Source organism: Alosa alosa, chromosome 7 (assembly GCF_017589495.1).
Source record: "Alosa alosa isolate M-15738 ecotype Scorff River chromosome 7, AALO_Geno_1.1, whole genome shotgun sequence".
Lineage (NCBI taxonomy): Eukaryota > Metazoa > Chordata > Actinopteri > Clupeiformes > Clupeidae > Alosa > Alosa alosa.
The window spans coordinates 26053585-26079278 of NC_063195.1; the positions used below are offsets into that span (position 1 = coordinate 26053585).

The 25694-nt window shown below is 45.4% G+C and overlaps 1 protein-coding gene across 1 annotated transcript; it reads right to left on the reverse strand.

Annotated features, from left to right (window-relative positions):
- Positions 1-4: 4 nt before the first annotated feature.
- Positions 5-25541, reverse strand: sec23b (SEC23 homolog B, coat complex II component). Its single transcript, XM_048247243.1, has 19 exons — positions 25379-25541; positions 22575-22873; positions 12025-12082; positions 11715-11801; positions 10406-10642; positions 10151-10233; positions 9409-9553; positions 7864-8022; positions 7618-7733; positions 7234-7357; positions 6782-6862; positions 6552-6641; positions 5950-6056; positions 4492-4645; positions 4202-4279; positions 3913-4074; positions 3382-3468; positions 1383-1604; positions 5-981 (listed from the first exon to the last, which is right to left on the reverse strand). Exons 2-19 carry the CDS (start codon positions 22853-22855, stop codon positions 892-894), a joined length of 2361 nt encoding a protein of 786 aa, XP_048103200.1. The 5' UTR covers positions 22856-22873; positions 25379-25541; the 3' UTR covers positions 5-891.
- Between the last annotated feature and the right edge of the window lie 153 nt (positions 25542-25694).

The window sequence follows — 25694 nt, forward strand, 5'->3', positions numbered from 1 at the left end:
TATATTTTTACATTTGACATAAACTTTATGCATAGAATTGTGACATACATGGTCAGGTCTGGACAAATTAACATTCCCATTACAGTTTTAAAAGCTAATTAATAAACAGTGTACCAATAACACGGTTCTTTTCAGACTCTTAAATATTATTAATGACTGGAAGAAGACTAATACAAAGGTGCTAGTCATCATCTTATAGCTAAGTATTCATGCATCTCACCCAGTAATATGGGTGGGTGCAGTGGTTGCAGTTCCACATATTTGGGCATTCACTTGTAAGGGGGAGACAGGGGTAAGAAAAACATGGTTTTCATATAAAAGTGGAATGATTGAGGTGGAAAGCAACACGGCAAGGAACTTTGCCAACTCCCAATGTTCTTCATCGAACAATCAAGTCTTATATACATCATCTCATATAATTGTATCGCTACACTATAGACCTTCATTCATCAGAACATTATAACAATCGTTGAACAATTTATTTAAGTGGCTGGGGCTATAGAAAAACAGGCAAAAATTAAAAGGACACAAAACAAAAACACATAAATCATAATTATCTAGTTCTGTGGAATGTTAACGAAAAAAAATAGATGGTTAAAACAAACAAACAAAAAATTCACTACCAGTAATTCATCTGAGGTCCAGTATGACTTTCAGTAGACGTTTTAAAGGACATACAGGTGAAACACAAACAAACAAACAAACAAACAAACAAACAAACAAACAAGCCTTTCCATAGAAGAAAGACTATGTTTTTTCCTTCGGAAATGGAAATGTTAATACAGGATCCACCTTAACTCAGGACAACCACACTTTGCAATCTGCTTCACACACACACACACACAGACACAGACACTCCATTCATTTGGTCCAAGGCTGGGAAGGGGGTGTTTAGGCAGAGCTGGATACGGCCAGCTTCTTGAGGTGGTCCATGAACACTTGCAAACTGACGTCGTCTGTGAGGATGGGGGCACCAGACTCCTGAAACACAGACCGCACAGCACACCATCGGTTAGTCACAGATTACAACTCTGAGTGAGAGGTGCCATATTTACATAAAATAACAAAGTGTGTGTGTGTGTGAGAGACTGTATAGTCTGTATAGATTTGAACTGGTAGTTCTGTGCATATTTGCATATTGGGAATGTAGTGGAAATGTATGTGTGGGCACTGGGCAGTTGTGTTTAAATGTTCTGTAGGTGTGTGTGTGTTTGTACATTTAAATGTGCTTAGGGAAACTTGGCAGGATTAGCTATATTTTCCCCTCTGCTGGAGAAATTGTGCATTATGCTATTTCAAACTGTGGAAAAAGGTAAAGATAAAGCACGTGGATTTGTTTACAAGCTAGTGAAACGGTTCGGCAAGACATCCAATCTCCTTACCTGGCCCCAGCCGTACAGGTTGTTGTGGGTCTGCGACGGGTTGACCTTGGAGAGCAGGAAGCGGGCCTGTGAGCCGCCGTGCTCTGTGTCCACGTAGCGTGGCATTGGGAAGCGCGTCTGCAGGATCTCCTGCGCGTCGTCCAGCGGCGCCTGCAGCAGCTGCTTGAAGTTCTCGTACTCGGCCATCTCCTGATAGCCAGCCTTCCTCCACTGGGCAATGGTCTGCAGCACACATCAACACATCAGCTACAGGCCATATGTGTCAGCTACAGGCCATAGGGGTCAGCTACAGGCCATAGGGGTCAGCTACAGGCCATAGGGGTCAGCTACAGGCCATATGTGTCAGCTACAGGCCATAGGGGTCAAGCTACAGGCCATAGGGGTCAAGCTACAGGCCATAGGGGTCAAGCTACAGGCCATAGGGGTCAGCTACAGGCCATATGTGTCAGCTACAGGCCATAGGGGTCAGCTACAGGCCATATGTGTCAGCTACAGGCCATATATGTCCAGCTACAGGCCATATGTGTCAGCTACAGGCCATATGTGTCAGCTACAGGCCATAAGGGTCCAGCTACAGGCCATATGTGTCAGCTACAGGCCATAGGGGTCCAGCTACAGGCCATAAGGGTCCAGCTACAGGCCATATGTGTCAGCTACAGGCCATAGGGGTCCAGCTACAGGCCATAAGGGTCCAGCTACAGGCCATATGTGTCAGCTACAGGCCATATGTGTCAGCTACAGGCCATAAGGGGTCCAGCTACAGGCCATATGTGTCAGCGCTACAGGCCATAGGGGTCCAGCTACAGGCCATATGGGTCCAGCTACAGGCCATATGTGTCACAGGCCATAGGGGTCCAGCTACAGGCCATAGGGTCCAGCTACAGGCCATATGTGTCAGCTACAGGCCATAGGGGTCAAGCTACAGGCCATAGGGGTCAGCTACAGGCCATAAGGGTCCAGCTACAGGCCATAAGGGTCCAGCTACAGGCCATATGTGTCAGCTACAGGCCATAGGGGTCAAGCTACAGGCCATAGGGGTCAGCTACAGGCCATATGTGTCAGCTACAGGCCATATGTGTCCAGCTACAGGCCATAGGGGTCAGCTACAGGCCATATATGTCCAGCTACAGGCCATTAGGGGTCAGCTACAGGCCATAAGGGTCCAGCTACAGGCCATAAGGGTCAGCTACAGGCCATAAGGGTCCAGCTGAAGGCCATATGTGTCAGCTACAGGCCATATGTGTCCAGCTACAGGCCATAAGGGTCCAGCTACAGGCCATATGTGTCAGCTACAGGCCATAGGGGTCAAGCTACAGGCCATAGGGGTCAGCTACAGGCCATATGTGTCAGCTACAGGCCATATGTGTCCAGCTACAGGCCATAGGGGTCAGCTACAGGCCATATATGTCCAGCTACAGGCCATTAGGGGTCAGCTACAGGCCATAAGGGTCCAGCTACAGGCCATAAGGGTCAGCTACAGGCCATAAGGGTCCAGCTGAAGGCCATATGTGTCAGCTACAGGCCATATGTGTCCAGCTACAGGCCATAAGGGTCAGCTACAGGCCATGTGTGTCAGCTACAGGCCATATGTGTCAGCTACAGGCCATATGTGTCAGCTACAGGCCATATGTGTCAGCTACAGGCCATATATGTCCAGCTACAGGCCATAGGGGTCAGCTACAGGCCATATGTGTCCAGCTACTGGCCATATGTGTCCAGCTACAGGCCATAGGGGTCTTTCTACTTTACCAACAGGTCCTCAATTCCACACCATCCACCATACATCACAAATGGGGACAGGAAGTTACCTATAGGCTATAAGTGGTCTAACCAACTTCCAGTGAATTATGCTAAGCTAGGCTAACGGTGTCCGACTGGGTAATCGCACGCACGGATAAGAGAAGGATATTTATCCTCTTATCTAACTCAATTAGCAAATAAGTTACTTTCCCAAAAAGTTGCCGTGTTCCTCCATTTAAAGTGGCCATGTTTAGTTTACCTCGCCATGGAAGATGACCAGCTGGAAGAAGGTGTCCATGAGCAGGATGCGGTCAGGGAGGATGCTGCTGCTGTCCAGCAGCACAGGCTAGGGAGGGGAACCGGACAACATGAGCATCTATACAACTCTTCCAATGGCAAAATCACAAAATTATCCCCATAGAGAGAGAGAAAGAGAGAGATGGAAGGAGAGAGAGAAGGACAGAAATGGAACGAGAGAGAGGACAGAAATGGAAGGAAAGAAAGGAAAGAAAGAAAGATAGAGATATAAGAAAGGAAAGAAAGATAGACAGAGATATAAGAAAGAGAGATATAAGAAAGGAAAGAAAGATAGAGAGATAAGAAAGGAAAGAAAGATAGAGATATAAGAAAGGAAAAAAAGATAGAGTTGTAATGAAGGAAAGACCAAGATATAGAAAGAAAGAAATCCATCTAGAATTCCTTCAGTCATTCCACAGCCCATTGCCCATGTGTAGAGCCTTCCTATGCTAACTCTGTGTGTAGTGCTCCCTGTGCCTGTGTGCCTGTTCACCTCTGGGGGTCCGTAAAATGAGTAGGAGTAGAGGATGGGCTGGATCATGATGAGCGACTGGGTCAGGTCCTGGCGCATGAAGTGGTGCCTGTAGTAGGACGACTCGTCCGGGCTGTTGTTGAACACCTGCAGGAACGGTGATCTCCTCAGGTGGAACATGAACTGTGGGAGGGAAGAACACAGGTGAGCAACTTGGTGAATGGAAAACAAACAAACAAACAATGGTGTACAGATATGTATGTCTGACTTGAAATGGCTACACGCATGTAAGAATCAACTTCACACTCACCTGTGGGTAAAGGGAGAGAGACTGCGAGAGCCTGAAGGAAGTGGGGTCATCCTTATTGTACTGTCCGAATTTCTGACACTGTAGGCAAGCAAAGAAACAGACCATTCATTATGCGACGTAAAAGATTTTGTTTTTTTCAGTTCAAATGACCGGTCATACATCATCTCACTTGAGTACCCAAAAGACTTAATGTTTTTCCTTTAAGAAAGCTTTCCATTTCAGTAGCACGTCACTTCATTCATCTCTATGTCACACTGTGCCTTCCAATCGGTGAAGACGTCCAAACTCACCAGGCGAATCAGCTGCCTGTCCAGCCAGCGCAGCACGTCCGGCCCCTCCTCTGTCTCGGCCCTGAACACGCCCAGTCGGGCCATGAGCACCGCCGAGGCTTCCTGGTCGAAGGAGGACTCGATGTGCTGGATCTGGGACTGCGCATCCGCCCAGCTGTGACCGCAAGAGAGGCATAAAACGAACTGGTGAGTGACACGCTCACACGCACTCACACACACACACACACACACACACACACACACAACACACAACAACACACGGAATGTACACAGAGAGAGAGTGAAAAAAAACCCACACCCCCACACACAAGCACATACATACCCACAGGCCTATGGACAACAAAAGCACCTCCTACGCAAATAGTTTGAACACTAAAAAAAGAGCACCTTGCCAGAGTACACACAGGGAACGCCAGCTATTGGGAAGGGCTGGTTACCACGTCATCACTTAACTGTGTGTGTGTGTGTGTGTGTGTGTGGGTTACTGGGAAGGGCTGGTTACCACGTCATCACTTAACTGTGTGTGTGTGTGTGTGTGTGTTGGTTACTGGGAAGGGCTGGTTACCACATCATGACTTAACAGCCTTGTAGAATTCTGGGGTATTCTCACTGATGTGTTCATATGTTACATCTGTGTGTAGTATACAACGGGGAGAGGTTCATATTATTGTACATAACTGTGCCTTAGGCCTGTGTACCAGCAGGAAGGTCATACAGGCCAATGTTTAGGAACATCCAAGGAACATCAGTGATAACATGGGCCGAGGGAGACAGCATGTCTGCCTATTCGGGCTAGTATCTCCATCTGGCCAGGGCCGGGTTTTGTACACTGGTTGTCACCTGCCACGTTGGCATGACTGACGTTTGTATGTTTTAGTATAACAGGCTTTGTCTTAGGTTTTGACTTGGAAGCGACCTGAAGGAGCATCTTCTGTCGGAAGGCTTAGCAGCCGCTTCTAATAACAACCACAACTGTTAGACTCTGCACAGTTTTACTGTTTGAGACTTAGCCTGTGTTCTGTTATTCATTATTGTACCATCTACAATAAATCATCATCTAATCGCCGATCCTGATCCCGCCGTCAAGCTTTATTGACCATCTTCAATACAGACATTAGAACTAAAACACAACGCAACAACCAGAGAATCGAACAGCCTGGAGCCAAAACCTGAGGTGTCACACTCGGTCATTGGCAGCAGAAGGCCGTCAATGCACCTTAATGCATCTTTATTATCACACGACGCCAAAGACAAATAAGAAGGAGAAACAAAGAGGGCAGTCTCATTCAGACTGCAACTGGCAGGAAATAAGGAAATAGTGCTTTAGCCTTTGAACCTGTGTGTGTGTGTGTGTGTGAGAGAGTGTGTGGAGTGTGTGAGTGAGTGAGTGAGAGAGAAGAGATTCTGTGTGTGTCTGTGAGTGTGAGTGTGTGTGTGTGTGTGCGTGTGTGCACTCACTTCCTGGCCACGGTGGTGACTCTGATCCTCTTCTGCATGTTGGAGTGCTGGTACTGGGTAATGAACTGGACGGCTCCTCGGCCTCCCTGGGGGATGGGGGCGTTATGCTGCCACCACACACACACACACAAAATGAAACAAACACGTCTACCGAGACACACTGAAGACGTGAAGAAACTTCAAACAACTTGGATCCTCCAGGGGGGTATGTGGTTTAGTGACAAACCTGGGTAAGTTCACTCAGAGTAAGTGGTAAACCTCCTAATAGAAGAGCTGTAGAATAGATGGCTTCATTCTCCAAACAAAACAATGTCATAGGGCTCTTGTTTAGGTTTACCACTTACTCTGAGTACCACTTACCAAGGTTTGTAACTAAACCACGTGCTTATACCCCCAGAGCAATGACAAATCTGAAGCATTCAGTTATTTTTCTTGTGACTGCTGTAAAATTATTGACAGCAAACAATAAGCGTATCTATCTATTCTTCCCACACTTTATATTCCATCTGAAACATTTAAAGTGTCCCAAACCAATCATGACTGACTACTGTGCTGTACACCTGCTCTCTGAGAAATGCCTGTGGGCAACACCGTATGCATACCTGGTTGACGACTTCGAAGAATATGCCCAGGGTGGTGGCCGGGGTGAGGCTGCACACTTTCCACTGGGTCGTGCCGCCCACACCCATCTCCTGCAAACAGAGAGGTCAAAATGGAGGGTCAAAATGGAGACTCAGTCTCGTCCTCACTGGAGAGAAAAAAAACATATAACACTCATTTATAAAAAAGGACTCTTTTTTTTTTTCCTCTGGGTGAGTTCAACTCCACTTACGTTTTCCGAGACGCCTGGCCCTTTGGCATTGAGAGAGACGCAGGGGCCGATTGCTCCGGCCACTTTCAGCTCGCGAGAGGTCTAGAGAACAGTCAAGCCGGTCAGCAGAGATATGGGCAGCCTTGTATTCAACAGCATTTGCTTACAGCATCTGATCATTGCCCCGGCAATAATACAGCACTTCTTATGGCCAGTGGCTGTATAGCCTTATCTAAGCTTTCCTGAGTAAACACATCATTGACATAGTCAGGAGTCCTGAAAATCCACCCAATCAATTCAATCTTATGAATGAATGACATAAAATAGAAGTCATAGAAGTTGTCTCTACTAAACAATTTAACTGAAGTAAAAAAATAATAATAAAACAACTATGCATTGCCCTTGGTGTCCCCAGAACAAGCCTGTGTTGGTCAGTTTGGACCCCGCCGTGCGGCTGCCCCGTCATGGCTCACCTTGACCTCCAGGGTGGCTCCGAAGGCCATGCGGAACTCGGAGTTGTAGTCCTTGTTGAAGACACGCTGAAAGGTCTGCTTGAACAGCGACGTGTTGAATGAGTCGCCCATCACGATGTGGCCTCTGCAACACAATGATGGTGGATGTTGTCAGTGGAGAATTCAACACAGTGTGCAGTATGGGGGTTCAGAAATAAACACTTGTAATGTAGGGCATCTCAAACAGTGTGGGTCGAATTTGTAAGGAAACAGATAAGTCCGATTTCAGGAAAGTCGAATACGCAATCAATCAAATAGTCAATCATTCAAACATTCAATCTGTCAATTAGCACAGAGCTGGTTTACGACAGGTTCCTAATCTTTAGTTGAATGTGTGCGCCTCACCCGGTCAGGTTAGAACAGCACTTCATCTCCAACAGTCCAGTCTGGTCCAGGGCACAGGCGTAGATGTCAATGCTGTGGCCATTGTCTGCTGCACGGTTAGACAGTGCCTCGTAGTACTGTGGAGACACACACACACACACACACACACACACGTTAACATTTGACATTAACATAGAGCCATGCATAGCAGTTTGTCAAACTGGCATTCCAGTGTCCAGTGAGCACTTGGCCATCTTTGAGGCTGACCTTGGTGGCCTTCTTCAGGTGGCGGGCGTTGTCCTTCTGGATGTCGTGCCAGGAGCGGATGGGCGTCTTCAGCTCGTCCCCGACCACCATGCCAGGGCCCTGGGTGGGGGGCCCGCCGGTGAACAGCATCACGCGAGCGCCCGTGTTGGGGAACGTGCCCTAAAGAGAGAGACGCAGAGGTGCTCAGATTTAGGCATCTGCAGCTCAGCTAGGAATACTACACATGGAATAACAAATGCATAATGTGCATATGTTTTGTACAAGTGTGTGTTAAATTAATTGGACATAACGGATAAAATATGAAATGCAAACTTGTCGGAAAAAAAAGAATGCATTTCATATTAAATGCATTTCATAAATTGGATATACACATTTGTTTATGTGTTTTGTGAAGGCATACATATACTTTTGCGACTATCTCCAACCCATCACAATAAAGCTTGTTTAAATTAAAAATGGAGCCTCTAAACTGTGGCTTCCCTGTTCAGTACAATACGACCAAGTATATCATTACGATGAGAGACAAGTGATAAAGAGCAAGCTAAGGGCAATGCAGTGGTGGTGAATGTGACCCGGAAATGCATAAGAGAATAATCCATTTCACAGACCACAACTGAATACACATATGGTCAATGACCATGATGTCATAACACACCAATGTGCAGTGTACTCTAAGGAAGCAGATGATTCAAATATAGAAGCAAATATGCGTGTGTGTGTGTGTGTGTGTGTGTGTACGTACTCTAAGGAAGCGCATGATGCACATATAGAAGCAAATTTAGAAGCAGTCCCAAAAGATACAGATCAGCTGTGTGCAACCAACAGTACTGCAAAACATGACGTTCTGACTCAGGTAGGTAGGTCGGTCGGTGTATGTGTGTGTGTGTGTGTGTGTGTGTGTGTGTGTGTGTGTGTGTGTATTACGTAAGTAAGTGCAACGTGGTTGAAGTGATACTGAAAGCAGACTAAGGTCAGAGCTGCAGGGAGTGAAGTGCCACGAGGGCAGAAGCTGTATCTAACACTGCTGTTATCAAGCTTCAGAGTACAGCCAAGGAACAAACACATCCGCAGTGTGTTACGAAACAAATATTGATTAGCGACTTGGAGAGAGGGAGGGAGCGAGCAAGAGAGAGGGAGAGAGAAAATGTGGGGGAAGGTTCCAATGCAAACATGTACAGACATTTAAAACACACACACAAACATTACATGTTGAGAGGACACACACACACACACACACACACACACATTACATGTTGAGAGGAATAGCAACTCTCAAGTGAAACTTCAGTAGACAATTTTGACGATACAAAAATTACTATTTTTGAAAGAGACATCTCTTGATTGTCAATGCTGAAAAACGTATCTCTAAAAGGCTTTTCTGAACCTCTAGTCAGCTACCTCACTCTACTACCAAAAGCTAAGCCAAATCCCAACTCTCACGCACCACAGGATCATTCATATTATGTGTGACTCACGCAAGCCTGTCCGTAAGAGTTTAAAGGTCAAAAGTTGGCAACCCTTAAAGGGTGTGTGGCAACCCTTTACCTCCAGCAGGCCAACGGCGATGGAGAGGGCGACGCCGGTGGAACGCAGCGGGCGTTTGCCCTGGGGCACCGGCCACGGGTCCCTCTGGAACTCGCCCAGCAGGTCGGTCAGGTTCATGTCCACCTTGTGTACCGGTTGCAGGAACCTGTAAAGGGGAAGCAGTGAGTTGGACATGAAGGGGTTAATAGGCCATACAATGTGGTTAGGGCAGCAAAAGTTGGCAGTTGGAGAAGAAAGAGTTAATGGAATGGCTTCAGGCAGTAAGGGGTTAGTCACATCCAAACATGCTTCCTCTAATGCTGAGGGTGTTTTGGGGGGGGGGTGCTATGGGTGACCTCACTCTTAACACAACTATCTGAAGTCATGTGTTTCGCTCACTTCCCACAGCTCAAGTTAAAATGCTGGCGTCATAGAAAACAAAAATGTCTACCAGCAAATGTGGCAACAGATTCTGGTCATATGAGAGAGAGAGAGAGAGAAAGAGAGAAAGAGAAACAAGAGAGAGAGAGAGAGAGAGAGAGAGAGAGAGAAGAAAGAAGAGAGAGAGAGAGAGAGAGAGAGAGAGAGAGAGAGAGAGAGAGAGAGACAGAGAGAGACAGACAGAGAGAGAGAGAAAGAAACAAGAGAGAGGGAAACAAGAGAGAGAGGGAAACAAAAGGAGCGAGAGAGAAACAAGAGAGAGAGAAAGAGGGTGAACGAGGAAGGAATTAGAGGAAGTGGACGGTGCTCTCGTGACGTGTACCTGCAGGAGGCGGCCATGTCCGACGGAGCGAGTGGTCGGCCCTGCTGCCCTGAGGCGGCCGGCTTCATCAAGCCCAGCATCTCCTGATGACCAAACCAAAACAAAACCCCCCGTTAACACACCACAACAAACACAGCCTCTTCACGTCAAATATATGTCTAAATTCCCACAAACGCAAACCAAATCCCCAAAATGCCCAACAACGACGCTGAATAACTACATAAGGATTTCCGCCATGGCGGATGCGTTGGGTACCTGGATCTGCTTGGGGGTGAGCTCCTTGGTGCCTCGGAAGACGTAGCTCTTGGCGATGCCCTCGCAGCTGAGCTCGTGCACCTGAACCATGCGTCCGAAGGTGATGAGGCCGACCAGGGCGTTGGGCGGCAGCAGGCTCAGCGACATCTGCAGCGACTCGCGCAGCGCCTGCAGGTCCTCCTCCTCCAGACACGTGTCCACCACGTACAGGAAGATCAGAGGTGATGCGGGGCCACGCTGGGAACGGACGGAGACAGAGGAGGGTCAAAAGGCAGTTTCACGGTACAGAATAGAATAGAGGAGAAAAGAATAGGACTTGACTTTGGACAACGCAGCCAAATTTCTAGTACAGGAAGATCAGAGAGGATGTGGGGCCATGCTGGGAAGGGACAGAGACAGAGGAGGGTCAAAAAGCAGTTTCATGGTACAGAATAGAAGAGAATAGGACATCTTTATTGACTTTGTACAGCACAAAGTGATTTGTAATTTGAAAGCTGCAGCAACTGGTTACTGGGTTGTTTAAAGAGAAGGTGTAGAATGGACAGAATGTTGTAGAATGCAGCATATTGCTATTAGCAAAATGCCACAAAGTCCAGCAGAGGACATGAAACATACCATGAATACTAAGGTGATGTGTTTTGTATGCTTTGTGAGTTTCTTTTTTTTTTTCAATCATTCTATGACCTTCAGGAAAAAAAAAAAAAAAAAAAAAAAAAGTCATACGCTGATATCCATACTACAAGTCACTGGTTCTCCCAGCAAAAATATGAATCTATGACCATGGCAGCATAGTGCTTGAGACCGTTTCTTAAAATCTAAGCTGTGCACCACTAGGGTCCCCACTCTAAAGCCCAACAATGGTCTTCATATGAAAGAAAGTGACTATTTTAGGGTTTGCTCATTCACAAGACCATCGTGCATTTTAGATGGGCACGGAATTAACCTTGTCTAGGACTGCAGAGGAAAAAAACAAAACTAATTTACCTAAAACTATGAGCAGAACGACAGCAGATCACATATCCATAGAAAAAAGAAGAAAGAATGTATGTGAGGGTTATCAGTGGGATTGCACTGATAACCCTCACATACATTCTTTCTTCTATGGAGGCCCCTGATGGCCTGCAGTTATCAGCCAGCCTCTGGAACAGTGGCTAAGGTCCACATGTGTTCTCCTGTGTGCATGGGTGAGCATGTATGCATGTGTGTGGGTGTGTGTGTGTGTGTGCACGTTTACGTGTACAGTGTGCAATCTGTGTGTACAGTACAGTCTGTGTCTGTGCGTGTGTGTGTGCTGTGCAGGTGTGTTTACCTGCACTATGTACTCGATGGTGGAGAACTGAGACATGAGTTCAGCAGGCTGGTTCACTTCTGAGATGCCAGCGTACGATGGAGGGAACTGCACAGAGGAGCAGAGAAGGGGGAGGGGGGGGGTCGGGAATCAATCCAGACAGCCCAGTACACTTACCAGCAGTGCGGCCAGATATCACAAGTCAGGCATTATGAACTTTGGACAGCTGGAGGAATTTCATTTGTGTATCTTAAGTGATATTTAGGCACAAGGAAGCTGCTCCGTGCCAAACAGTAGTCAGGGAAGTGTCTTCCACTGAGGGCATACTTACTGGATTTCTTTGGAAGCAGAAGTTGCAGGCCCATATTTTGGCTCGGAAGTCCACTTGGCTACAAGGCAGAGTGACAAAATGCAAGAAAACGATTAATAAATAAAAAAAATAAATCACTTTCATCATTAGGAACAGATAAAAGCACTATGGGCGGATCAAATAGTGCAGGTAAGGTCTTGTTAATCAATTTACAGACTGAAGCTTTCAAGAGTGGAGGATGGATGAGTGATCCCCTTTAACTCAAAAATGAACATAACCAAACACACACACTGACGACCGTTTGGCCTGTGATGAAGGGGCCTCTGAGGGGCCCCGTCCACACGGAGACGCTTTTTGGGTTAAACGCACCGGTTTTGCTTCGTCTTGGCCGATCGTCCAAACGAATCCTGTAAACGCACTGCCCGAAAACCGCACTTTTTTTGAAACCTCCCAGGGTGGAAAAATCTGAAACTGAAGCCCTTGTGAGTTTGTTTGGACGGCAAAACAGCAAATGCGTATTGATGATGTCATCGCTACACCTCAGCTGCCCTGGACGTACACTTATAGTATTGCCTAACAATACTAGTTTTCCATACATGACATTACCTACGATTACACTCAGTAGGATAAATATCACAACTGGTGCTGCGCGACTGAACAGTGTTTTTTCCCGGTGTTTTTTGGATGCATTCTAGCTACTGTCAGTGACACGAGAGAACTAGTCAGAAGTTATAAGTGCGGTGTAAGTTTAAATTAATTTGTGCGTAGTGCCGGTGTCATTCATTTATTTTACATGTCTTACAACCTAAATAAATGCATTCATAGTCTAGTGAAGTCAGATATGAGCATACAAAGATGCTTAGAACTCATGTTAAGCCTATGGTAGATGCTCACTAAATGCGAATGCGCGATTTGATGCAGGCAGTGATAGCCAAAACTAATGTGAATCGTGGGCGGTCTATCCTATCCTACAACCAAAGAAAGTAAAGGAGATTATTTCTACCTGCGTTAGCCAAAGGACGGGACTGCACCCTTCACAAAAGGTAAAAATAAAGTTTAATAGTTTAGCACAGTTGGAGGGCAGGATAACAATACTACTCAGTACTTTAAGGTTTCATCTGATGGTTTTACGACAGACTTTTGTTTGGGTAAAGTGAGGTTCAGCCGTTAAAACCAGTACAGTGTAGTTGTGCATGTCTCAATGTCTCAACACAATCACCAGAATTGTGTACATGCCTCAACTGCAAAATGGTCCAAACTCCTTTAGGGGTCGACCAATTATCGGCCGGGCCGATATTTAGCATTTTTATAATAATCGGTATGGGTCATTTTCCCAGCGATAAGCCGATATTGAAATGGATAAAGAATGAAACGCGCTACTTTGTCTGTAAAGCGTCTCTCACTCCCTGCATTTGCTGCTCTGTGGCCGAGAGCATTGTCCCGCCCACTACACCGTCTGATTTGTTAGTTATCAAGAATGCAGCCAATCAGGATCGAAGACTTAACACAGAACGTTTAGGATTAATTTTTCACTGAGGCCGACTGACTGGGCTTCAGCTGTACGGAGCTATTTTTCGAAGGTAGCCTACTGAAGTTGCAATGAATCACGATCATCTACACTGAAGTTACAAAAACACCACTTTGTAAGCTATTGTCTCTTTGATCCGGATCAATAAGTAAAGCTCCCACTTCCTTCATTTAGCGAATTTCCGATTAATGCACGTGATATGCTGTTTGCTGTGTTGCAATGCTGTTTGCTGAAGTTGCAACTAATCACAATCATCTACACTGAAGTTACAAACACACCACTTTGTAAGCTATTGTCTCTTTGATCCGGATCAATTTCCGATTGATGCACGTTAGTGATATGCTGTTTAGCCTACTAGTTACAAACTCGGGTGCTGGGCGTCGCGAGTTCTTTGCCTCCGCCTCGTCCATTAATTGTGAATGACGGGACACCTTGGCGGATGTTATCCCTTAGGCCTACATAGTACAAAAAAGTCCTAAATTATGCGATAGCGCGCGTCAAAAAGTCTAGTTGCAACTTTTTTAAACGGACTGTCAGAAAAGACCAGGCAGGCACCCAGGGCCAGCCGTAATTTAATCCGACCTGAAGTAAATCGCGGCCTGAGCTGGCTATTAACGTGCCTTTTAGGCTCACAAAAGTGTAGCTTAAAGCCTACATATGGACACAAATTGCATGCTTAAATAGCCCAAGAACCATTTTAAAACTGTCCCCCCCCCGAAAAAAAGCCACTCAACTCTTTCACCAGCCACTATATAAAATTATTAAAATGTGCTACTGTCCAACTTGATCTAACTATACTGTGTAGCCTACATAATCTGATTTTAATATGTACAGATATGTAGGCTATATTTAACATTTAACATGTATTTTCTATTTGGTCTGTTATGAAATCATGCATTGACCCATTTAAGCACAACTCAGTTTAAGAAACTTAAATACATGCATGCTTAGCATTTTGTGAAAAGAAATCATTAAGGCTACATTGACAAACTCTTAACCGTGAGCTGCATGTATATTCTCTGATTTTAATATTTACAGATATCTAGACGATGTAAGCACAGTTCAGTTTTAAGAAATGTTTAAAGCCGAAAGACCATGTTGAATTTTGCTACAATTTATTTCAAAACCGGATTACTCTGGAACAGCTAACTATACACGGGAATGCATTACACCTTTGTGTTCGGTAAGGTCTGCTGTTTATTCTGATATATGGTTTTTCCTGTGTTGTGTGAAGAGTGTGTATTCCACCAAGATGAATGGATGTGGAGATGGGCGCAGAGAATAATTATTACATCTCTTATTTTTCTCGCGAACTGTTTATCACAGCAAATAGTGCCTAGCTAGCACCGTTTAAAAGCTGAGAAAAGGCTCTTTGGTGTGACACATGTGTGACGAGTAGCCTACTTGTCGAGGAGTTCAACAGAGAAGAATGGGTGAATTTGGATGCACTTCATATGCCGAAGTGACGCTAAAGCGCTGCGCAGGAGACTGCGGCTCACTGGTAGTTAAGGTGACTTCAAATCAGCGCGATTTACCCTTATAGGCTACTGCACATTACAAGATCTGTACGAGACGATCCGCAGCACTGAAGTGAGAAATTATTTAACTCTTTGTGTAGCCCCCAAATTTCAACCTGAATATTGGTGGGGACATTTCCGTCGTAATTTGATATTGGTGTGGACACGTCCTTCGGTCCCCACGCAAATCTACGCCCATGTAAACTATTTAACCGTAACACTTGCCATCACGCGTGCACCTCTTCCTCTCCCTCTCTCGTGCACTCAAACACAAGATGGCAAAGCATCCTCTTTGTGACAGGTCCCTTAACATAGTTAACAAGCCCATGGTGTAGGCCTAGTCTATGAAAATAATTGCCATCACTCAGCTCTTGGATTAACATCATACACAGGATTTACATTTGTGATGCAAGTTGATAGACAATTGTGTATCAAAAAAAGAATGGAAAGTTTGCATAATTAAATGCTTTTGAATGATTTTGCAGCATATCGCCTTTAGGCTACTATCTACCCTCCTTTTTAAACAACTGACATATCGGTTTTACATATCAGTTATCGGCCTCCTGTTTTGGTAATAACTGATATCGGTATCGGCCCTGAAAAAAACATATCGGTCGATCCCTACTTTAAGCTACCATCAAACCATGGCACTCTGTTAGCTTAAAGTATTAATTGTGAAGTTTTAAGTGTTACGGCCCAGGCCGCTGTGTCCTAACTCCTGACGTGCCTGGGTGCTTGTTTCCCCTGTGTGCCCAGGTGTGCCTGATTGGGAGTGATATTTAAGATCGGCTCAGTCTGCACTCCAGGGCGGTTCTCCTCCTCCCGGCTTGGCATTCATTTTGTTGCGTTACCGTCGTCTCTGTACTGACTTACACTTCACTTTTGCGTAACTAACACTACACTGATTTGCACCTCACCCTTATCGTTATTCAAATATTAGTTTATGTTTAACTTTCTTTAATAAATTCATTTATTATTATTTCAACACCGCGCTGGTCTCCCCTGAATGTACATACTCCGAGCCAGTGTGTTACATGGGGGGCCTCGAGCGTGAGTGTTCGAATTGGTACGTAATTTTTTTAGCTAACTTCCTGGTGGTTACAAAATAAGTTAATTTGTTGGTCAAGTTAAATATTGCCTCTGGTAGCCTATTTGTGCTCACGGGTGTAAATTACCTGTTGTAGCAAAAACGTGTTTTCGAAATTGGGGAGTACCACGCAGTAATTGTTTGTTTAGCTAAGTGGTTAGTTTGGATTAGTGACTTAAATTGATTGCTTGGTAATTTCTTGATTGGTTTGTGTTTTGCTTTGTTTTGGGTTGCCGTGGAGGAGGGGAGCCATTGGAGCCTGGCAGCCTGTGCGTTTCTTTGGCTGCAAGGTTGACGCGCAGTTTACAGGTTGATTGGGTACAGGTGCCTTTTGTTAAGTGGGTGGAAGGTAGGTTAGACCTACCGAGCTAACGTGAACCCCGTTGCAGGTACAAGCGCTTACCGCTGTTTATTTCTTTGCCTTTTTTATTTTAACTTATTGTTTTTGGTGTGTCGAACGCGCTGGGGTTGCGGGAGCAACTCAATTGTATGGGGGCATACTGAAGACTAGAGGTGGAAATATTTAGGGAAATGTTTGGGAGATAGATACGGGGCAGCTCTTGTATTGGGGAAATGGGGTGGCTGTAATACCTGTGCCTGATTGTTTGCCTGTTTATAGCGTCTATCTTTGTAAAATTGTTTTTGATTAGTGAGTCGCATTCAGTTACATCAACGTTAACGTTAACGCACTTAGTTACATCAATGTTAACGAAAAGGAGATGCCTACAGTGAAGGTTGAAGAATTTTTTGAGTCTCCATCGGAGGTTTTGTTGGAAAGTTTAACGAAGGATCAATTATGTCAAGTGATTGATCATTATGGATTCGAACATATTCCAAAAGATCTTAAAAAGCAAGAACTGAAAGAATGTATAAAATCCAAACTAGTTGAATTGATGATTATGTCGATAAATCCAGCACCCGGTGGTTATGGCCCAGCAGCGACCTCCACTCCTAATGGTGAACAGGTTTTCAGTTTTGAGCAACAGGCTCAAACGGTTCGAGGCAGCGGAACGAGAGAAAGAGAGAGCGGAACGTGAGCAGGAGCGTGCATTAGAACTAAAACGCCTAGAGGCAGAGGAAAGAAGACGCGAAAAGGAGAATGTGGCACATGTGAAAGAACGTGAATTAAAACATGCACTGGAACTCCGGACGCTTTAGAGGCCCGGCGAAAAGAGACGCGAAAAAAGAAAATGAATTAGCGATAGAAGCAGAAATAAAGAAACAAGAATATGAAAAACAGTGTGACTTAGAACAAAGACGAATTGAACATGATTTAGAATTGGAAAAACTTAAACAACGTCAAGTAGAGACTGAGCGAGACAGCGATCTTCAGAGAGAGAGGTTAAGATTAATTGCTGAAGGGAAAATGACGGGGATTCCTCTGGGTCGTTAATGGGCACGGAGAAAAACCTGTCCCATATGATTAGGTTTTTGCCGAAGTTTAATGACCGTGAGCCTGATATTTTTTTCTCTCTTTTTGAAGGTATTGCTGACGAACATGAGTGGAGTGACTCAGACCGTACACTGCTGCTTCAGACCACTTTTACTGGGCGTACTCAAGATGCGTTTGTGGCGCTGTCGGGGTCCGAGCGTAAAATTTATCAGAGCGTAAAAGAAGCGGTATTAAGAGCGTATGAACAAGTTCCAGAGTACTATAGACAACGGTTTAGGAACTGGAGGAAAGGTGACCGCAAACGATGCTGAGGTCGCCAGAGACCTAGTTGGGTTTTAACCGCTGGTGTTCCTCAGTTAACATTAACACACGTGAGGAGTTAGTTGATTTAATGATATTGGAACAGTTTAAGAATATCGTTCCCGACCGCTTAGCTACATTCATTAATGAGCACAAAATAAAAACGGTTACTGAAGCAGCAGTGCTGGCCGATGAGTATGTTTTAACGCATAAAGCTAAATCTAGAGATCACTTTAATACTCATTTCTCTGCTGGAGAAGAACATGGGCCGCCTCGTTTTTATGACAATTGGAATTCGAAATCAGAAGTTGAAGATTCGTCTGAGCGCAATAAGTCTGATCCTGATCGCTGTAATTACTGCTGGGAGGTTGGGCATTGGAAAGCGGACTGAAGTGTTGAAATCAAAAAATAAGAACAAAGCTAAACCGCCAAGTGGAGTTTGTGCGCAGTTCCTGTCCCACCGTATAAACTTAAAAATGTAATAGAGGGAAAGGCATTTTGTCCAGCAGGTGATGCTATCCCGGCAGGTGCTTCGGGTCGGCAGCACCTGTAGCGAGCCGCCTAGAGCTGAGGTCACTGTTGCGGATGAGTCTGTGGGTGAGAGCTACGGCCCATTCATCACGGATGGTTTCGCCTCATTAGGGGTTCATCTGAGCCAAAACCCGTAAAATCTTGGCGTGACACCGTGCTACGGAAACGCTCAGATCTGAATCGGTTCTACCTTTTCTGGTGAATCAAGCACGGGAAAAGTGTTCTAATTCGGGGATTGGGATGACATCCATGTCCGCCCCTTCACAGGATTGTATTGAGTTCCGATCTGGTGGAGGGGAGGTGATTGCTGCGGTTCGCCAGCATTACCAGTGCCTGGCGCTGACGTGATTTTTTTGGGGAAACTACTTGCTAAAGACAAAGTGTGGGCTAGTGGGCCAGCATCTCTGGTAGTGACCACTGAGCCTGTCCAGGCTTTAAGATCAGATGAGTGTGGCGTAGCATTTCCCGAGGTTTTCACTGCTTGCGCGGTGACTCACAAAAAAGTCGCAACGCAGGTAGTGAATGGCTCGGACGGAGTCTCAAGGTAAACGCTTTTCTTCCTCAGTTGCCTGTTTTACCTATATCCTTTGATCGTGACGATTTTATTCAGGCTCAGAAACGCGGATGAGGGCTTGGCTGAGTTGATTGCTTCGGCCTTGCCTGAAGAGGAGCTACCGAACGAGATAAGGGGTATTTTATTATTGACGGCTTACTTGTGCTAAAATTTATTCTTGTTAACAATGGTATGTGTGACACATTGGTTCAGTCGTCGTGCGAGTAAATATAGAGAACTGGTTTTACAAACAGTACATGGGGAGGGAGCGGGGCATTTCGGGGTTAAGAAGACTTACGATCGGTTGTTACAGCACTTTTTCTGGCCGAGGTTGAAACGTGAGGTGGCAGCTTACATTAAGACTTGGCCATATTTGTCAACTTGCTGGCAAACCGAACTGCGATTAAACCTGGCGCTTCTGCGTCCCTTCCCAGCAGTGGGCCAGCCTTTTGAGCGGTTGTTGATTGACTGCGCTGGCCCATTGCCTCCTTCAAAGTCCGGTTCTCTTTATTTGTTAACGGTTATGTGTCAAGCAACGCGTTACCCAGCGGCATTTCCTTTGAGAAGTATCAATACTAAGTCTATCGCCAAGGCGCTCTCGAGTTCATTTCAGTGTTCGATACCCAGGGTTGTTCAATCCATAGGGGCAGTAACTTTACATCTAAAATGTTTGCTGAAGTTTTGAAACATCTTCGGTAAAACATAATCTGAGTAGTGCCTATCATCCCGCAGACCCAAGGCGCTCTTGAGCGATTTCATCTTACACTCAAGTCCTTGCTGCGCGCGTACTGTTCGGAACTCCAGCGCGACTGGGAGGAGGGTCTTCCGTGGTTGATGCTGGCTGCTCGCGGGGTATCGCAGGATAGTTTGGGTTTTAGTCCAAACGATTTAGTTTTCGCACATAAAAGTCCGTGGGTCCCTCTGTCTGTGCTAAAAGATGGCCTACAAGAGTCAGAGCCGCCAGTCAACCTTATTGATTTCATTGATGGTTTTAGGCTTAGGTTGTTTTTGGCGTGGCAATGTGCTGCAAAAAATCTCTGCAAATCGCAGGCACGTATGAAAAAGGTGTTTGATTGCAAGGCCGAAGTCCAGAGTGTTTAGTGCAGGGGATCAGGTATTGGCGCTGTTGCCAATGCCTGGTTGGTTCTCCCTTTATGGCAAGATTCTCCGTCCATTTACAGTGGTCCGTCAGGTAAATGAGCTGGATTATTTGATTGCGACACCAAATAGGAAAAAAGTCCTCTCAACTTTGTCACGCGGAATTTATTAAAACCCTACTATTCTCAGTCACCCAGGACGGAGGAGCCTGGGTGATCCGGGTTAGTTCGGGTTGCGCTTGGCTGTAGGGGTGCGACCTCTTCTTTCAGAGGGTGGCAGCTGAGGGGAGGATGAGGTCGCCCAGACGACTGCATCCTGTTGCCGCGTTAAGAAATTCAGAGATGTTGGAAAATCTTGATGGCCTGTTAGGTCATATGCCTGCTGATCAGAGGGGTGATGTTAAGTCTTTAATTTTGGCTTTTCCTAGTTTGTTCTCCGATGTACCGGCCCTGCACAAACTTAATGGAACATGATATAGAGGTTGGTGAGGCTAATCCAATTAGACAGCGGTTTTACCGCAGCCGCAGTTAAACAGAAGGTTTTAGATGACCTAAGTCCAGTATTTGCTTAGTAATGGGTTGGCTAAGCCATCATACTCCAGTTACGCCGCCTGTCTATTGGTCGCTAAACCGGATTCTACTTTTCGCTTCTGTACAGACTACCAAAGGTAAACCTGGTCACTAAACCGACTCCTTTCCCCTTCCTCGTATGGAGGACTGTATAGACCGTGGTGGGCGAAACATGCAGGTATGTAACCAAATGCGATCTTTTGAAGGGTTACTATCAAATTCCTTTAACTGCAAGAGCTCAGGAGATCTCTGCGTCACACCCAGTCTGGACTGTTTTCTTACAACGCCATGTCTTTTGATTGGCGTAACCCCCTGCAGTTTTCAACGCCTTTATGAATCGCGTGATTTCGGTCTTGAGGGATGCGAGTTTACTCAGACGATCTGGTGACATGTAGTGGTGATTGGCAGGAACACCTCCCAGGCTTAAAGCTTTGTTTGAGAGGCTTGTCGAGGCTAATTTGACTATCAATTTAGCAAAATGCGAATTTGCGCAGGCTTAATCGTAGTCTATCTGGGGAAGGTAGTGGGTCAGGGGAAGTGCCTGTCGCCAGCTTGATAATTTTCCACCTCCTACAAACGAAAAAGGAGTTAATGCGGTTTTAGGCATGATCGGTTACTACCGGAGTTTTTTTGTTTTAATTTTTCTACTGCCGCTGCACCCTCACCAATTTGCTCAAGGGTAAGGCAAAGTTTGCCTGGACCCCGGAATGCCAGCAGGCATTTGAGAATGCTAAGTTGCTGCTCAGTACTGCCCCCGTCTTGGCTGCCCCCATGCTAGACAAGCCATTTAAGATCCAGGTTGATGCCAGCCAGGTGGGGGCCGGTGCTGTTCTTTTACAATCGGATGAGACGGAGATTAACTACTCAACGATTGAAAAAGAAGCTCTCGCCTTGGTATGGGCTCTACAGCACTTTAATGTGTATGTAGGCGGTGGAGTCCATCCCATTGTTGTGTATTCAGATCATAATCCATTGACATTTTTACACTCTCTGCAAAACCCTAATCAACGCCTCATGCGGTGGGTGTTATTCTTACAGCCGTACGATTTGCAGATACGGCATATTCGTGGCATAGAAAATGTTATGGCGGATGCACTGTCGCGTGCCCCGATTGTGTGAGGCTTGCCTGTTTCACTTTTCGTATGTCCTGTCTGTCTACCCCTGTCCCTCTTAGAGTACTTTTTCAGGCTCCAGAACAATCGAGGGCCAGGTGGCCGAGGGGCTAGAGAGTGAGACGTGGTGATGGGTGTGAGTGTGGGGTCTCCATCTGACCCCTGGGAGAGTGTATGGTGGAGGGTAGAGTGTATGTTGGTGGTGGATGCTGATGTGTTGGGCGATAATGGGATGAGTCAGAAATGTTATTGCATATACTCATTTATGTTTATTTTATCGTCACAGGGGGATTTTGGGTTTGATTAGTGACAGAGGCCCACAGTTCACAGTAAGGGGGGGGATATGTTACGGCCCAGGCCGCTGTGTCCTAACTCCGCCCATTGGCACTGACGTGCCTGGGTGCTTGTTTCCCCTGTGTGCCCAGGTGTGCCTGATTGGGAGTGATATTTAAGATCGGCTCAGTCTGCACTCCAGGGCTGCTCCTCCTCCCGGCTTGGCATTCATTTTGTTGCTTACCGTCGTCTCTGTACTGACTTACACTTCACTTTTGCGTAACTAACACTACACTGATTTGCACCTCACCCTTATCGTTATTCCGAAATATTAGTTTATGTTTAACTTTCTTTAATAAATTCATTTATTATTATTTCAACACTGCGTTGGTCTCCCCTGAATGTACATACTCCGAGCCAGTGTGTTACATAAGTAAACAAAACCTCCATGGCAGGAAAAACATCTGCAACATCTGTACATGACCAGTTACACTTATGCAATCATGCAGGACTTGGATTTTAAGTAAGCAGACCCTCAATGGCAGGTAAAACATCTGAATCATCATCAGCACACACAACCAAATAGTACACAACTCTAAGATCTTCTCACCAGAGCGGGTTGAGCACGGCCTTGCAGTTGGCGCGGCTGCACAGCACGGGTTCGTACTGGACGGGCGGCAGGTCGGGCCGCTCCTTGAGCGGCGTGAAGAGGCAAGAGACGGGCACCACCAGCCGGGTGGCCTCCAGGCGACTGGACGGCCACAGGTTCCAGCTGAAGCGAGTGCCGTCGCGGTCCTCGTTCTGCTGGATGAACTCCTGGTAGGTCATCGAGGCAGCCTGCTGCTGCTGCTGCTGTGGCTGTTGTTGTTGTTGCTGCTGCTGAGCGTCCATTGTGGTGAGAGCAGAGAACTGAGGATGGAGAGAATATAAAGAAGAGAGGGGAGGAGAGATAAAGACAAATGTTGTCAGTGAAAGAGGGACAGAGAGAGACAGAGAGATGGACTAAGTGTGTCTTTGTGAGCCTTGGCCAGACACTCGGAACAAAGTTTTTCTACGTGCTGACGTTTGCTGCCTGCTAGACACACTGGGTTGAACAATGGAAAAAAGAGAAAGGTGTTGACTTTGTGCGTCACTCTGAACTTGTCCAACATGTTCTTAATGCGTGTGACATGTACGCAAGAGGCCAGGCTATTTTTTACCTTCCATTGATCTCTTGGAATGCCAGGAATAGATAGCAGTGTACAGATATTATGAAACTTCCTATAAGGTGTTATTCTTAGTTACACTAATCGAGGTACTGTCAGTTCTTGCACTCCTAACCCCTTAGATCACATGGGGTGAACCAGAAACTGCAGCAGATATCTTATCTGGAACTCTAAAGGACACAACAAGCATACCTGCTGTACTTCGGTAAAGTTAGACAGAAATTGGCAGATTCGCAAGATTCGCGTTTTGCGGCTCAATAAACCATAGGAGAAATGTTTTCATTGCACAATAAAGAGCTCTATCTAACCGTAGTAGGTTAGACAACAAGCTACAACCTGCAACAACTAGCAACATAATACTTGGGGCCAGCCGAGGCCTACTTTTTAGCGCTTCAGACTTGTAACCGGAGGGTTGCTGGTTCGAACCCTGACCAGTAGGCACGGCTGAAGGGCCCTTGAGCAAGGCACCTAACCCCTCACTGCTCCCGAAATAGCTGTTGTTGCAGGCATCTCTCACTGCCGGGATTAGTGTGTGCTTCATCTCACTGTGTGTTCACTGTGTGCTGAGTGTGTTTCACTAATTCACGGATTGGGATAAATGCAGAGACCAAATTTCCCTCACGGGATCAAAAGAGTATATATACACCAGCTAATTATGGAAAAACAGACTCACCCTGTTTATAGTCTATTTTTAATGGTTGAAAAATTCAATAGCTTCACTGTTATTGAGCCTACTCCTTCAAAAACCACAACACACATCTAGGGCCTCACTAGCAACATACTACACCTGCTAATTAGGGAAAAATGGACTTGCCCTATTTATAACATATTTCTAATAGGGGACAAATTTAATATCTTTACTGTTATTGAGCCTAGTGCTTCCAAAATCACAACACACAGGTAGGGCCTCCCTAGCAACATACTACACCTGCTAATTATGGAAAAACTGACTCGCCTTATTTACAATATTTATTGGTGGAAAAATGCAATAGCTTCACTCTGTTTGATCATAGTGCTTCCAAAATCACTATACTCATCTAGGGCCTCCCTATCAACATACTTCACCTTCTTGTTTTGGTAAATTATGTTCAGCCTAATTATAATATATTTTTATTGGGGATAAAATTCAATAGCTTCAGTCTCATTGAGCCTAGTGCTTCCAAAATCACAACACACATCTAGGGCCTCCCTATTAACATACTACACCTGCTAATTTTGGAAAAGCTGACTTAGCCTATAATATATTTTTATTTGGTAAAAAATTCAATAGCTTCAGTGTTATTAAGCCTAGTGCTTCCAAAATCACTCCACGCATCTAGGGCCTCCCTATCAACATACTACACCCCTATTTTTATTGATGAAAACCGGGTTGTAGCTTGTTGTCTACCTTACTACGGTTAGATAGAGCTCTCTATTATGCAATGAAAACGTTTCTCCTATGATTTATTGAACCTCAAAACGCGAATCTTGCTAATCTGCCAATTTCTGTCTAACTTTACCGAAGTACCTGCTGTTATCCAAGGCAACTAGCAGCAGTGATCAATTATCTGATTTTTCTGAAAAATAATGCTGAAGTTGACAATATTGACAAGCAAAACTAACTTATAACTTCAAAGCAACCCTACACAGAGAAGAATACATTTCAATACAATACACACATCATAGGTTGGGCAAAGTTAACGTGACATGACAGGTTTGGGCTACTCAGCACTTGTACTAAAGTTAACCCTGAAGTTCATATCAACATCCATCACCACATCACGCATCTGAAACAAACCATGTCAATGCAGACGTCAGTAATTCAAAACATCGTTACGGATTTATCGAAACCAGACCAGAATGATAACCTGACTCTTTAAACCAGCGGATGCTTCTCAGCCGGTATCTGGGTTATTGGCTAGCTGGTAGGGTCGGCGAAGAAATGCTAACTATGCTATGAAGCTACCCGGTACTGCCTACAGACGATTTAATTAAACCTTACAACTAAAAGCCCGTCTGCCCAATGCCTTCTGTGAAACCAACCTCAAACTTAAAACACTGGACCATAAACCTAAACAGTTAACGTTGGAAATCTAGCAGTGTAGCAGTCAAGAAATGAAGCTAGCCAAAAAGCTATCAAGCTAACAAGCGACGGTTCACTGGGCTAATCCGGGGTTTCGCCCAACCTGAGCTGGCCTAGTTCAAGAGGAAAACAGTTTGATGCTCATACCTGGGATGAATCCGTAAATCCAAACGGCAATAAATAATTAAAATGTAGCTTATGTTGTATACCAATCACATCTGCACTAAAAGAAGCAGATGGGCAATGAAATTTCAGCTGGCAACTCCGCTCAACCGGGCTCAACCCGACCGGTTTCTTCTCCGCTGTGGAATGACGTGTTACTACACATTCAGCAGTTTACTATTGGTTCCATGTTTCCGAGACGTCACCAACGCACTCCTCCCTCAAGCAGGCAGAGAAGCTGAAAATCGAGTTTCCCTTGATACAAATGTTTCCATAATTATTTCTATGTTATTAGTAGTAT

Coding starts and splice junctions, on each gene's coding strand:
- sec23b (XM_048247243.1), bottom strand. CDS start 22,855: ATGGACGCTCAGCAGCAGCAACAACAACAACAGCCACAGCAGCAGCAG. Junction 11,802..12,024: donor TCTGCTTCCAAAGAAATCCA/GTAAGTATGCCC, acceptor TCCTCTGTGCAG/TTCCCTCCATCGTACGCTGG. Junction 10,234..10,405: donor TCACCCCCAAGCAGATCCAG/GTACCCAACGCA, acceptor TTTGGTCATCAG/GAGATGCTGGGCTTGATGAA.